We start from the raw sequence: 12,675 nt of genomic DNA, 5'->3' as shown, positions 1-12,675 counted from the left end.
TGGGATGCCGTGGGGGGGTCCAGCACCCACCACGGGAGCCTGGCTGGGGTGGGGAGCTGGGGAGCATGGAGAGTGTGGGGGGACAGGGCTGGGGGTGCTCCGAGGCCGTGGGGCAGGGCAGGGGTGCAGAGGTTGGCGACACCCCAAGTCAGGTTTGGGGGACGCGTGACCGTCAGCGTGAGCACGCGCAGCCGCAGGCGCGGCGGAAGCGGGGCTGAGGGGCTGGGGGTGCTCAGCAGCAGAGCACGGATGTGGTTTCGGCCAGTCGGCAGCGAGGGGAAGAACCCCAGACCCAACAGCGAAGAGGTAACGACAACGAGCAGAGCTGGAGCCTCGGCAAGCTGCACGGCACGGCAGGGCCGGCTGGCCAGAGAGATCCTCTGCCGCAGGGTGCAGGAGGCACCTCCAAAACCTGTCACCGCCAGGCCAGAGGGACGGGGAGCGGGCAGGACAGGGGTGAGCGGGGACGGGGAGCGGGCAGGACAGGGGTGAGCAGGGACGGGGAGCGGGCAGGGCAGGGGTGAGCAGGGATGGGGAGCGGGCAGGGCAGGGGTGAGCGGGGACGGGGAGCGGGCAGGGCAGGGGTGAGCGGGGACGGGAATCGGGCAGGATGGCACGCCCCGGGCTCTGTCCGTACCGAGTAGTTCTCCTTCTTGGCCATCATGTTGGGGTTGCGGTCGCTCCAGTCGAAGTTCACCTCCTCCTCCTCCTTCTCATTCAGCCACATCAGCTCCTTGGTGGCGGCGCTGACGAAGCCGTGGAGGCTCTCCAGGTGCCGCAGCCGGGACTTGGAGGAGTTCTGGGGATGGACGCAGAGATGGGCTGCGTCCGCATCCTCCTCCCCCCACGTCTCCCCCCAGTGTCCTCCTCCCCACACATCTCCCCCTCAGCATTCTCCTCGCTGCCCATCTCCCCCATGTCCTACATCCTCCCCGCTCAGGTCCCCCCCATGTCATGCCCTGCACCCCCCGCCCTGTCGCCACCCCAGCCCGCAGCCTCACCAGCAGCTTGGCGTACTGCAGGTCCAGCTTGCCCAGGCACTCCCGGTAGGCGTTGCGGGGGCCGGGGGAGAGCTGTGCCTGGGGAAGACGTGCCATGAGCAGGGGGTCCTCCCGACCCACCCCTGGGGACAGCAGCACCTCAGCCTCCCAAAGGCGGGGTCTGGGGAGAGACCCTAACACCACGGAGTGCCAGGGCAGGGCCACGGGGCAGGGTGAGAGCGGTGCACGGAGGGAGTGGTGCCAGCCTCAGCAGCCCCTCTGTGCCAGGGGCAGCGCCCACGCCCATTGCTGATGCCCCTGTCCGGAGCGCGAGCGAGGCAAAGGTGGGGCAGAGCGTGGGGAGGGCAGCGGGCAGCAGGGGGGCCAGCCCTGAGGCACGAGGTGCGCGGTTGGGGGGCAGCAGGATGCCCTCGGGGCACCATGTCCCCTGGCCGTCCAAAGTATCCCAGTGCACAGAGGGGCTCCACAGCAGGCAGCTGGCGGGGGCAGAGCTGGGGCCAGGATGGGCTGCTCCCCCCAGAGCCCGCCACCAGCCTGAGCACAGCCACGGCACCTCGGGGACCGCCGGGAGCAGGGCTGGGGGCAGCCCCGGGGGACCCCGCGGCGGGCGGCTCACCTCGTCGGCCCGCGCCCGTTCAATCTTGGTGCGGAATTCCTCAATGGAGTGGTGGAGGCCGCGGTGGCTGCCCAGGTGGGACTCCACGGTGGGCAGGTCCACGCCCCACTCAGCCACCCCCAGGCGCCGCTGGTTCTCCTCCACCCAGGCCAGCAGGTCCTGCAGGTACCGCAGCGTGGCCTCGTCCAGCTCCTGCCGCGGCCGCTGCCCCAGCGGCACCGTCACCGTCGCCGCCGGCGCGCCCGACTTGAGCCGCAGGTTGTACTCAGTGCGGATGGCCACCAGGCGCTCGTGCAGGCGGTACACCCTGCAGGCAGGTGGTGTGTCGGCACGGGGGGCAGGGGGGACTTGGGGGGCATGGAGGGCACAGAGGATGCGGGGGCACGAGGGACACGGCGGGCAATGGGGACATGGGGGGCAAGGAGGACATCGTGGGCTGCTCCTGCAGCCAGGCAAGTGCCAGGGCACCCTGCGTGGGACATGCCACATGGGTCACACCACGTGCGGCACGCCGCGGCGGCACCGGCTCCCAGCGTGGCTGTACCTGCGGTACATCTGCTCCCCCTGCGGGTGCCGGCCGTCCTTGAGGGTCTGCACATCGTTGAAGAGCAGCCGGATCATGGCGTCTGCCTTGTCCAGGTCCCGCTCGATCTCGACTGCCTTCTGTGGCGGCTTCCCTGCATTCAGCAGTCGGACGTCCTGGGGATGGGGCACAGTCAAGGGCACGGTCAGGGGCACGGTCGGGGCCCCGCATGCCGCCCAGCCCCCTCGCCGCACCCCTGCAGCCGGAGCTGCCGCTCACCGACTGGAGCAGGGTGTCAGCCTGGTTGAGCTGCTCCTCGCAGAGCCCCGACTCCATCTGCAGCTTGGTGACGATGCGCTGCAGCCGCTCCAGCCTGCGTGGGGAGACGGTGGGGCTGGGGTCGGCACGCGGGCACCGATCCCATCCGCGCACGGCATGAGCCCTGCCCGTGGGGCACCGATCCCATCGGTGCATGGCACAGATCCCATCTATGCACAGCATGGATCCATCCCTGCACAGCACGGATCCCGCCCCGGACAGCATGGATCCATCCCTGCACAGCACGGATCCCGCCCCGGACAGCATGGATCCATCCCTGCACAGCACGGATCCCACCCCACACACCCAGCAGGGACTCCGTGCCAGCACAGCTCTGCTCCCGCCCCTGCCGACGTGGATCCGATCCCTGCCCTGGCGAGGAGTCCTGTCCTGCTCGCCGTCCCGCTCCCCGTCCCGCTCCCCGTCCCGCTGCTGCCCGCAGGCAGGCCTCCAGCCCCACCCTGCCCTGGCTGCCTGCCTGCCTGGCCCCGTTGCCCTCTCCTGCCTGCGCTGCCTGCCGCGGCGAGGCCCAGTCTCCGCTGCTGCGGTGTGACCCGCCCCAGTGGGACGGGGCTCGGAGCCGGTGGCACGGTAGAGCCTAGCCCGTGGCACGGCCACCAGTGCCTGGCTGCAGTGCCGTGCCGCGCCGCGCTCGAGGCCAGCACTGCGCTGGCTTCCCGGAGGCAAGCAATGACTCATGCACCGTGCGGTTCATCGCCGGCAGGACGGGGGGGGCCGGGACACCCCACCCCACCCCAGCCCAGCCCAGCCCAGCCCAGCCCAGCCCAGCCGCTCGGCTGTGTGGAGGGGCGAGCGGGCGCCAGCCCAGCTCGAGCCCCCCTGGTGCTGCACACAGACCCCGGCAGCCCCCGCCGCTCCAGCTGGACCCCCACCCGTGGCACTCGCCTCTCGAACTCGGCCCGCAGCAGCTTCTCCCGCTCCAGGACGGCCACGTGCAGCTTGCCCCATTCCTTCTCCACGTCCAGCGGGTGGTACCCGGGGGGCACCTTCAGCTGCCCGGACTGCACAGCACCCTGCGCCCCGCCGGGCCCGTCAGACCACCGGCCCCGGGAGCCTGGGCAGCCGGCAGGGGGGCAGCCCCGGCCGTGAGTGCCACGTCTCAGCTGCTCCATGCCGGAGCCAAAGCCTCGTGGGAGCCACGAGATGGGAGAGGCACGGGATGGCCTCCACCCCGACAGGGACACAGACACGGCGGGGCGCGCCGAGGACTGCTGTAGGACTCCCAGCACCCCGGGACCCCCAGTGCCCCAGGACCCCTGGCCCCTCAGGACCCCAGCCCCCCAGGACCCCCAGTCCCCTGGCAGGGGCTGCTCACCTCCAGGGACTGGAAGATGGCTTTGGAGCGGTTCTTGTCGGCCTCCTTGGCCGGGAGCTCCGTCTCCTTGAACTTCAGGAACTGGCGCCAGAGGATCTGCCGAGAGGGGGGCGGCTAAGGCAGGCGGTGCGGACCCCCGGGCGCCATGACCACCCGCTGTGGGCACAGGCCGGGACCCTCTGCCTGCCCGGCCCCTCTGCCTGTCCCTGCAGCCTGTCCCAGCCACCGGCGGCGTGTGGGCTGTGGCATGTTCAGCCGGGGCCGGCTGTGCAGGGGCCAGGGGCGGGAGGGGGCAGCTGGGGCAATGCCCCCCCCCCCCATTTTCCATGTGTGTGCAGCTGGTGGGAAGGAAGGGGCCGGGCGGGGAGCTGGTGTTTGCCACCGGTGACTCACACGGAGCCTGGAAAGAATGAGTCAGCGGGGTCCTCCCTGCACCGGGCGCCCCAGCTCTGCCGCGGCACGGCCGCCCGCTGCCCAGCGCCTCCCGGCCAGCCCCAGCACTAGCACCGAGCCCCTCACCCCACAGCCCCCCAGGGCCAGGCTGCACAGACCCAGTTGGAGCTGGGACCAGCGGTGGGCTCCGGGACAGGCGCCGCTGCCGTGGCCGGGTTTCCCCATCCCCCCCGGAGCCGCGTGGCCCCGAGAGTGGGTGCGTGCCAGTCCGGGTTTGCCCACACCGGGAGGACTCGCCGCGGCTTGAGCCAGCCCACGGCCGGGCCACCGGCCAGCTGGGTCGCTGCCAAGCGCCTTCCCGGGCACCGGCACAGCTCCCTCCCCCACCCCCACCCCGGGGCCTTTCATCCCCCGCCAGTGCCGCGGCACCATCCCGGCTGCCTCACCTCGACCTCCTCGTAGCTGGCGGGGAAGCGGCGCTCCTCGAAGAGGACGGTGTGCTGGCGGATCCACTGCAGCAGCAGCGTCACCACCTCGTAGTACTCCTGCCAGCGCAGCTGCAGCTCCTGCGTGGAGGGAGGCGTGTGGGGCCGGGCGCCCGCCCTGGGGGGACGCCCACGCGCCCCGGCCCCCAGACTCACGTTGGCCTTGACGCCGTCCTGCACCTCGGGCACGCGGGGCATGGCATCGTAGAGCGAGGAGACGTAGGTGATGATGGACTTCTCATCCGGCTGGGGCACGTCCACGTCTGGGGGAGAGGGAGGGAGGGCGGTGGGGTGGGGGGACGTGGGACCCCGGGGTGGGGAGGGACGGGGGCTCTGTGGCGCGGCCCCCCCGGGACGCCGCCCCTCGCAGCCTGGTGCCCGTACCTTCGGGGTCCAGCAGGCGCGTCACCCCCAGGTCCCGCTCGGCCACGGTGAAAGCCTGGTCCAGGTTCTCCAGGTTGCTCTGGCGGTACACCCGGTTCATGTCGATCAGCATGGGCCTGCGGGCAGCGCGACGGCTCAGCGGGGGTCCTGCTGCAGACCCCGCAGCAGCCGGGGCAGGGGCACGGCCAGTGGCCGCTCTCCCACCGGGCCCCGGGCCGGGGGGCCGCAGGCAGCGTCCTCTGCCCGCCCCGCCCCACGGCGCGCGTCTCCAGCGGGCGCGCGGGCGCCAGTTCGGAGAAACCCTGGGGACGGCGGATCCACCCCCCCAGGGGCTGCCTGCACTGCCCGCCCCTCCGCCGAGCCACCGCGCGCCCCGCACACCCACAGCCTGCTCGAGGGGCGCCGGCGGCTGGTCCCACGGGCACCGGGAGCCGGGACACCCCGCCGGCCCCGAGCACGGACGCCGGAGCAGGCGGTGCCCCCACGTCCTCGCGCGGGCCCCCCCTCCATGGGGCAGGCAGCAGCCCCGGCCCCCCACCCGGCGGAGGGCTCTAGCCCCCGGCCCAGCCGGTGCCTACAGCTCCCTGAGGCGCAGGCTGTGCTGGATGGAGTAGAAGGAGCCGCTGATGCCGGGGGCCGCCGGGCACTCGGGGACGTCTTCGCAGACCATCACCACCCCGTCCTCCACCCCCGGCAGAGCCTGCGCCAAGCTCCCCGCGCCACGGCGCCGCGGCTGCTTCCTGGCCCGATGCCGCCCGCTCCGCTCCATGGCGGGACCGAGCTCGGTGCAGTGGTCCGTGAGTTCCTGCCGCGGCGGCGGCTTGGTGCAGAGTGCGGCACAGTGTGGCGCGGCACGGCGCGGATGCCTCCTCCCACCCTGCACGGGTGCGGCACGCCTGCACGTACTTGTGCTCCCCAAAGGCGTGCGGCGGCCCCGGCAGGGCCCGCGGGGGCCTGCCTGCCTGCGTCCCAGCACGCCACAGAGGGCATGGCGCCCGCCGCCCGGGGGGGGTCAGCGCCCGTCTGCCCACGCAGGCAGCAGGTCGGCAGGTTGGGCAGGAGCGTGGGAAGGTGGCTAAGCTGTGCGGCTACCCATGCCGCTGCGGCGCTGCCGGCACAGGCCAATGGGCTGGGACTTGTTGGGAGCACGAGCCTGCATTGCCCAAAGTGGGATCGGCACGGCTGCCCTGCCAGCGGCGGGTCCCAGCGAGCACACGCCTGCCCCGCGCATGGCATCACCCTGCACCGCTGGCTGCTGCAAGGGGCCGAATCCTGCCGGCACCGGAGCCGGGTCCTCCATGGCCCCGGGAGCTGCTCTCCCCACCATGGGGGCTGGGAGGCCCCGCTCACCCAGGAGCCCGAGGCAGGGATGGTTGTGCCAAGGGAGGCTCGGCACCGTGGGGATGGGGCTGGGGGTGCCGGGTCCCTGCCAGGGAGAGAGAGCTCTGTGCCTGCAGGCGGGTCCGGCGCTGCCCGCCCTGGCCAGCCCGGCATGCTGCCCTGACACACAGCGGCAAGGAGCAGAGCTGGCTCCGCTCCACCTACTTGTGCCGGTGGATGATGGCGTTGAAGAGGCGCCCGTCCCGCCAGCTGGTGGTGAAGTTGTCGCAGCGCAGGCCCTGGTAGTCCTCCACCATCCGCTGCGACCAGAGCAGCAGCTTCTCCTTGGCCGTCATGTCTTCTGACTGCCCCGTCACCTGGATGTCCGAGATCTGCCGGCACAGGGGGGTTATGCCAATCCATCCGCGGCTCCCGCCGTGCATGGGTGCGCTCGCTCCGCGGCGGCTGCCGCCTTCTCCACCGCAGCCTCTGCCGGTGACGCCCCCATCCCACCACTGCCTACCCCAATGCGGGGGACCAAACTGGCGGTGCCAGGCAGCCCCCAGCACTGCAGAGCCCCAGCCTCCCGGCACCACCAGCACCACCACCACTGCCGCAGCCCCGCCACCGCCACATTTCCCCTCAGGCCACGGCACAGTGCGTGCCCGTGCCGGGCCCCGGGGCTCTGGACTCACCTGGAAGTGGAGGATGATGGTCCAGATGAGCCCCAGCGTCAGCTTGGGGTTGCCATCGGCAATGTCATCGTTGCGGATGTTGACCAGCTTCACCTGCAGCACCAAGACATGCGGCAGCTGCAGGGAGGGCGGGGAGCGTGCCCGAGCCCCAGGGGTCCCCGGGGGTCCCGCCAGCCCGGCAGCCCCGCGACTGCCCCCTCACCTGGCGATGCTTCAGGTAGTTGAGGGCGATCTGGACGTTCTGCAGCTTGTGGAAGCGCATCCTGCCTTTCTCCCGGGGCTGCAGGGAGAGCGGGGGGCGATGAGCCACGGCACCCAGCCGGCACGGCCCCGCCAGGACGCCATCTCGCCACCCCCGGCTCACCCGTGCATGCGAGGAACGCTCAGCACCGAGCACTGCGGCCCCCCCCATGCACCGGCCCGGCCCCTCCCGGCGTCGCACATGCCGATGCCACACACCCTCCAAACTTTGTCCCTGCCGGGGAGGGGACGGCCCCCACCTCTCCCCCGGCAAAGCCGCCGGCCAGGGCCAGCCCAACCCAAACTGCCGCTGGCCCCGGCAGGGCCACGCCGCCCGCCCAGCGCCAGGGCCACCAGCTGCCATGCCAAGGGAAGCCGAGGGCCAGGCACGGTGCCAGAGCAGTGCCCACTGCACCCCTGCACGGCAGCCCCGCTCCCCACAGCGTCTGTCCCTCCCCACGGCACCCTGCTGAGCACCAGCCCCTGCCCGAAATGCGGCAGCTGCCTGCGCAGGCAGGACAGGCAAGAGGAGCTCAGGACCCAGGCACCCCATCGCCCCAAGGACATGGTGCCGGGAGCGGGGCCTGTGCCCCTCCCCACCGCACGTAGGGGCAGCTCTGGCGAGCCGGACCCGGCCAAGGTGCCACCGCGCCCCGCGCCCCCGTCCAGGCAGCGCCCGCGCAGGAGGCAGTGGGCAGCACGGACCCGCCAGGAAATCCCCTGCCCGCCCCACGGGGCTGCGGGCAGGAAGCGCTGCCGGACCGAACAATGGCAAGCACGGCCGGGCTCACCGCCGGAGCCTGCACCTGCGCTTCCTGGGCCACGCAGCAGCGTCGGCCCCACACCGTGGGCACAGCCAGCCCCGCAGTGTGGGCACAGCCCAGCCCTGCCTTGCCCGCAGTGCCCCGGCAGCACCGCTCCTGCTGCCGTCGCCAGCTCCTTGCAGCCCGTCCTGCCCGCGCGAATGCGGTGGGGCCGCGCTGGAGGCGGCACGCCGCTCCCTGGCATGCTCCGGTCTCGCCCTGCTGCAGGGACCAGACCAGGCATCGCCGTGCTGGGTGAACCTCTCCACCCCTGAGGGGTCCCCAGCCGGGGTCCCCTGGACAGACCCCTTGTACCTGCCGGCCCCACGGCGAGGCCCATCGCTCCACCGGCAGTGGCTGTGCCTGACCCCGGCTGCCAGAAGGGCCGGGGAGCCCCTGAGTCCCCCACGTGCTGCTCAGTGACAGACCGGGGTCTCTTCCGCCCCACGGCCATGGGGCACGAGGGAAACATGGCCGGTCAGGGCCGGGTCCGGCCAGTGGCCGCAGCGCCATCCCCCTCGCCGGGTGCCCCAGGCCCTCCGGCAGCCCCAAGGAGCCGGGGAGCCGGGCGGCACGTCTTGCCATGGCACCAGGAGCCGCAGCCCAGCTCCAGCCCTGCAGGAGTCCCACTCCCACGGCGTGGCTCGTGGTGATGCCGCGCTCCTATCTCACCGCTGCAGGCGAGGCCCGGCCCAGGGAAACCCGCCCCAGCCGACGCTTGGCCTCGACCGCCCCAGCTGATCCTGCTGCCGCAGCACGCCGGGGTGCCGATGCACCTCCCCCCGGCACAGCACGCGGCAGCGCCTCTCTGCCGCACCCGCACCGGGACGGGACGGTGCAGCCACACGGGACGGCGGTGGGGCATCTCCCGGTCGCCGCGGCGGGCGCTTGCCACGCGGGGCCATGCGGAGAGCAAACGGCAGAACCACTCACCAACCGCAAGTTCCTGATCACGTCGCGCTCCCTCGGCTGCCCGGGCAGAGCAGTGCAAAGAGAGGAAGGAGGCAAAGGCCGGAGGGGGACGGTCAGGGCAGACGCGCCGACAGGAGCCCAGCGCAGAGAAGCAGAGAGTTCACCAAAGCAAAGAGACGTCCGGGCGTTAGAGGCCGCGGTGGGGCCAGGGAGGGCTGCGGGACGGAGCGGGGCGGCCGCGCCAGTGGGGATCGGGGCGCTCCGGCACGGTGCCGGGCAGCTCTCCGGGATGGGACGGAAGGCAGGGGAGAGGCCAAGCGGGAGAGGGGTAGGAGACAGATGCAGGAAGCAGAGGATGGGACGGCTGGCAGACGGAGGGCCCCGGCACACGGAGCCGGCACGAGGGAGCGGGGCGGCAGCGGTGCGGCAGCGGCGTCGGCGCGACACCTACCAGCGTGTCCCCCGAGAGCACCTCCAGCAGCGAGATGAGGTTGTGTCCATCCCGCAGGTCCTCGTAGAGGTCGTTGACGTGGCGCTGCGCCTGTGGGGATGGGCACGGCGTTATGGGGGTGCCGCGGGGGGGCGGATGAGCCCTGCAGAGCCCCAGCACCCCCCGCTCTCCTGCCCTCCCTGCCGAAAATGGGGCAGCCGCGGCGGGAGCCCAGTGATCCCCCCTCACGCGCAGTGCGTGCTCACACACGTCCCCAAGCACAGCCCGGTGCCCCCGACTCCGCATCCCCCCTGCCAGCACACGCCAGCCGCTCCCCCCGGTGCCCCATCGAGCAGCGTCTGGGCTGGCTCCGGCATCGCTCCGCTACGTGCCCACCATGCCGGCAGCCGCACGGGGTCGGACTCGCTGCCCACCATGCCGGCAGCCGCACGGGGTCGGACTCGCTGCCCACCATGCTGGCAGCGCAGGATCTGGCCGCGGCGTGGGGAGGGGAAGGCATGAGAAGAGAAACAGCGTGGTGGGGGCAGCCGGAGCGGAAGAGACCTACCTCTGCTCGCCAGTGCTGCGCGGGGAGAGGCAGAGAGAAGAGAGAGGTTAGGAGAGACAGCGGAGAGGAGACAGCCCCGGGCTGGGCGGGGGGCGGCCGGCACCTGCCCTGGGCGGCAGCAGCCCGTGGCGGCACTGATGCCGCAGGCCCGATGCCACGGGGTCAGGCGCCCGGCATGCGGGGACATGTCTGCACACGGGGGCCGGGAAGATGTCCCGGCGCGTGCCAGGCGCTGACGTGGGGCTCTGCCCACCGCACGGCAGGGACAGGCACCGGCATGCTGGCGGGGCTCAGCTGGGTGGGTGGCACGGGGAAGGGGCGGGGAGAGGGGAACGGATGGAGGCAGGAGACAGGGATGGGACAAGAAGGTGTGGGGCAGGCGCTGCCGAGCACCGGCAGCACGGCGTGGGCATGGCCCCCCCGGGGCGGGCAGGAAGGGCGGCGGGCACCCTGGTACCCAAAGGAAGCCGCGGCGGTGCCAGGACAGAGGGGGCGCGGGCAGGAAGCCCGGCAGAGCTGCCAGGTTCTGTGGCATCAAAGCCCTCGAAAGGTCTCCTTATCCCCGGGGCCAGAGCACCATCCCCTCCCGGAGCCAGCACGGCACTTCCCGGCACGCATGGGAGTGGGCGGCTGGCAGTTCCCGGCCTGGCCCGATGCCTGGCACGGCCACAGGGCAGCACAGCCTGGCTCGTGGCTGGGCAGGGGAAGCGGGCAGGCAGCGCAGGCAGCTCCGGCCCGCAAGGGCCCCGGCGCTGCCCCCAGCCCCGCTGCAGGCCGGAGCAGACGCCCCGCCGGGGCAGCCGAGCGGCCTCGACCGCTGCCTGCCCACTGCCGAGGCGGCAGGAGCACGGCCACGGGCAGCCAGGAGAGGTTGTGCCGACACGGTGCTGCCGGGGGCCTCCGCAGCCCTCGTCCTGCCATGCCCCCAAACACGGCTGGGGATGCTCCGGCGCTGCCGCCGGCACAGCCTGCCCCGGGCTTGCTGCCAGGACGGCCGGGGGTCTGCGGGAGGTGGCGCGCGCCCGTACCTTGATGAGGTGCTTGTTGACCCATTTGGTGAAGGTTTTCTTCTGGACCCGGTCTCGCTCATCTGCAAGAGAGGAGAGGGCAGGGTGAGCGAGTGGCGGGGGGGTCCCAGCGCGGCATGGACGCCGCCGGCGGCACAGCCGGGGGGAGTGCCGGCGGAGGAAGCGATGAGCCAACCGCTCTGGGGAGCCGCGATGAGTCACGGGGCGTGCAAGGGGAAGGAAACGGTTAACATGGGTCGGCCCCCGCGTGCCTGCACCGCCGCAGCCCCAGCCCCGCCAGCGCCAGCCAGCGATGCGGGGGGACAGGGGCTGCCCAGCCCCGCCCTGAGCCCCGGTACCAGAGCGGGGAGCCCCGGGCGCCGCCCCGGCGCGACGCCAGGCCCCGTCTGCGGGGCCCGAGCGCGTGGGGCCGAGCCCACGGGCAATCTGCGCCGCCACGGCCCCAGGCGCCGTGCGCTCACCCCGAGTGGGACGTGCCGGGGTGGGGCCGGGCCCACGGCGCGTCTGCCCCGGCAGAGCCCAGGCCGCGGCTCCCGGCCGCCCCAGCGCCGCTCCGGGGGGGGGGGGGGAGAGCCCCGGGGGCACCACAAGGACCCCCAGGGCCCGTGCCAGGGCGACGGCCCCGGCGGCTCTCCCGCCCTCTCCCATGGGCGGCCGAAGGCAGGGCCCCGGGACGCCCCGCGGGGCTGCCCGCACCGCAGGCAGGGCGTCCCCCGCGGGCAGGCAGGGCTGCCCGCACCGCAGGCAGGGCGTCCCCCGCGGGCAGGCAGGGCTGCGGGGCCTCTGAGTCACGGGCACTCCCTGCCCGCTGCCCTGTCATTAAGGGACGGGATGGCTGACGCACCGGGACGGGCACCCGCGCCGCGCTGCCCCAGTAACAAGCACCTCTCCCGCTAACGAGCACCCGTGCCGCGCATCCCGCTAGCGAGCACCCCTCCTGCTCCCAATGGGGGGCCACTCGCCCACCTCGCCCCGCTCCCTGCCAGGCCCCGAGCATCACCGCCGAGCCCAGGACAGCCGGTGCCCGACTCAGCCCGGCGCTGAGGGTTCGGTGGCAGGAGGACGTGCCCTGGGCACGTGGGGCGATGCCACCGGCCCCACGGCCGCCCCTCCACAGTGCTCCCCCCGCCCATGCCACGGCGATCCGGCAGGGCCAGGGCGGCGCGTGCCCGGTCTCGCCCTGCCAGAGCGTGCCGGGATCTGCCCACGCAGCACCGGGCCGGCGCCCGGCCCACACCCACCCTTCCCGGGCGAGTGCACCGGCACCCGAGGACTTCGGGCACCCCGGCCCCGCGGGACGCCGGCGTCAGGAGCCCACGAGCGGCTTGGCGGCGCGGCCGGGGCGCGATGGGCAGGGAAGCGAGGGCTGGGGAGTGGCAGGGGCGCGGGAGGAAGGAAGGAAGCGTGGGGCACGCTGGCCCGGCGGGTACGTGCGCACTGCGGGGGGAGCGCTCCCGCGCCGTGCGCCCAGGCAGGACCCGCACCCAAAAAATCCTCGACACCCAGGTGAGCCCTGGCCGGCGGCGCCCACGCCGTGGCAGGCTGCGGGCCGGGCCGGGCTGTGGCCGTGGCGCAGGCAGGACGGGCAGGGCGTGGGAGGAAGTGCTCGTGCCTGCTGCGGGC

The 12,675-nt window shown here is 73.3% G+C and overlaps 1 protein-coding gene across 2 annotated transcripts in view; it reads right to left on the bottom strand.

The window, feature by feature from the left end:
• PLEC (plectin) overlaps window positions 1-12,675 on the bottom strand; it is a gene marked incomplete at its 5' end in the record, with an annotated part of 42,713 nt that overhangs the window by 17,476 nt on the left and 12,562 nt on the right. For both annotated transcript variants that reach the window (XM_082015407.1, XM_082015408.1), the window contains 15 exons: window positions 638-799; window positions 1,002-1,079; window positions 1,618-1,924; window positions 2,162-2,316; window positions 2,420-2,513; window positions 3,365-3,492; window positions 3,795-3,890; window positions 4,634-4,753; window positions 4,829-4,935; window positions 5,057-5,172; window positions 6,602-6,768; window positions 7,072-7,164; window positions 7,274-7,351; window positions 9,478-9,567; window positions 11,053-11,114. In XM_082015407.1, coding sequence (XP_081871533.1) covers window positions 638-799; window positions 1,002-1,079; window positions 1,618-1,924; window positions 2,162-2,316; window positions 2,420-2,513; window positions 3,365-3,492; window positions 3,795-3,890; window positions 4,634-4,753; window positions 4,829-4,935; window positions 5,057-5,172; window positions 6,602-6,768; window positions 7,072-7,164; window positions 7,274-7,351; window positions 9,478-9,567; window positions 11,053-11,114 — 1,853 coding nt within the window. The remainder of the gene's footprint in view (window positions 1-637; window positions 800-1,001; window positions 1,080-1,617; window positions 1,925-2,161; window positions 2,317-2,419; window positions 2,514-3,364; window positions 3,493-3,794; window positions 3,891-4,633; window positions 4,754-4,828; window positions 4,936-5,056; window positions 5,173-6,601; window positions 6,769-7,071; window positions 7,165-7,273; window positions 7,352-9,477; window positions 9,568-11,052; window positions 11,115-12,675) is intronic.

This window comes from Phaethon aethereus (assembly GCF_964289735.1).
Source record: "Phaethon aethereus genome assembly, chromosome: 2".
Lineage (NCBI taxonomy): Eukaryota > Metazoa > Chordata > Aves > Phaethontiformes > Phaethontidae > Phaethon > Phaethon aethereus.
Note: the sequence above shows the minus strand (reverse complement) of the source record. Positions and strands in the feature narration are given on the sequence as shown.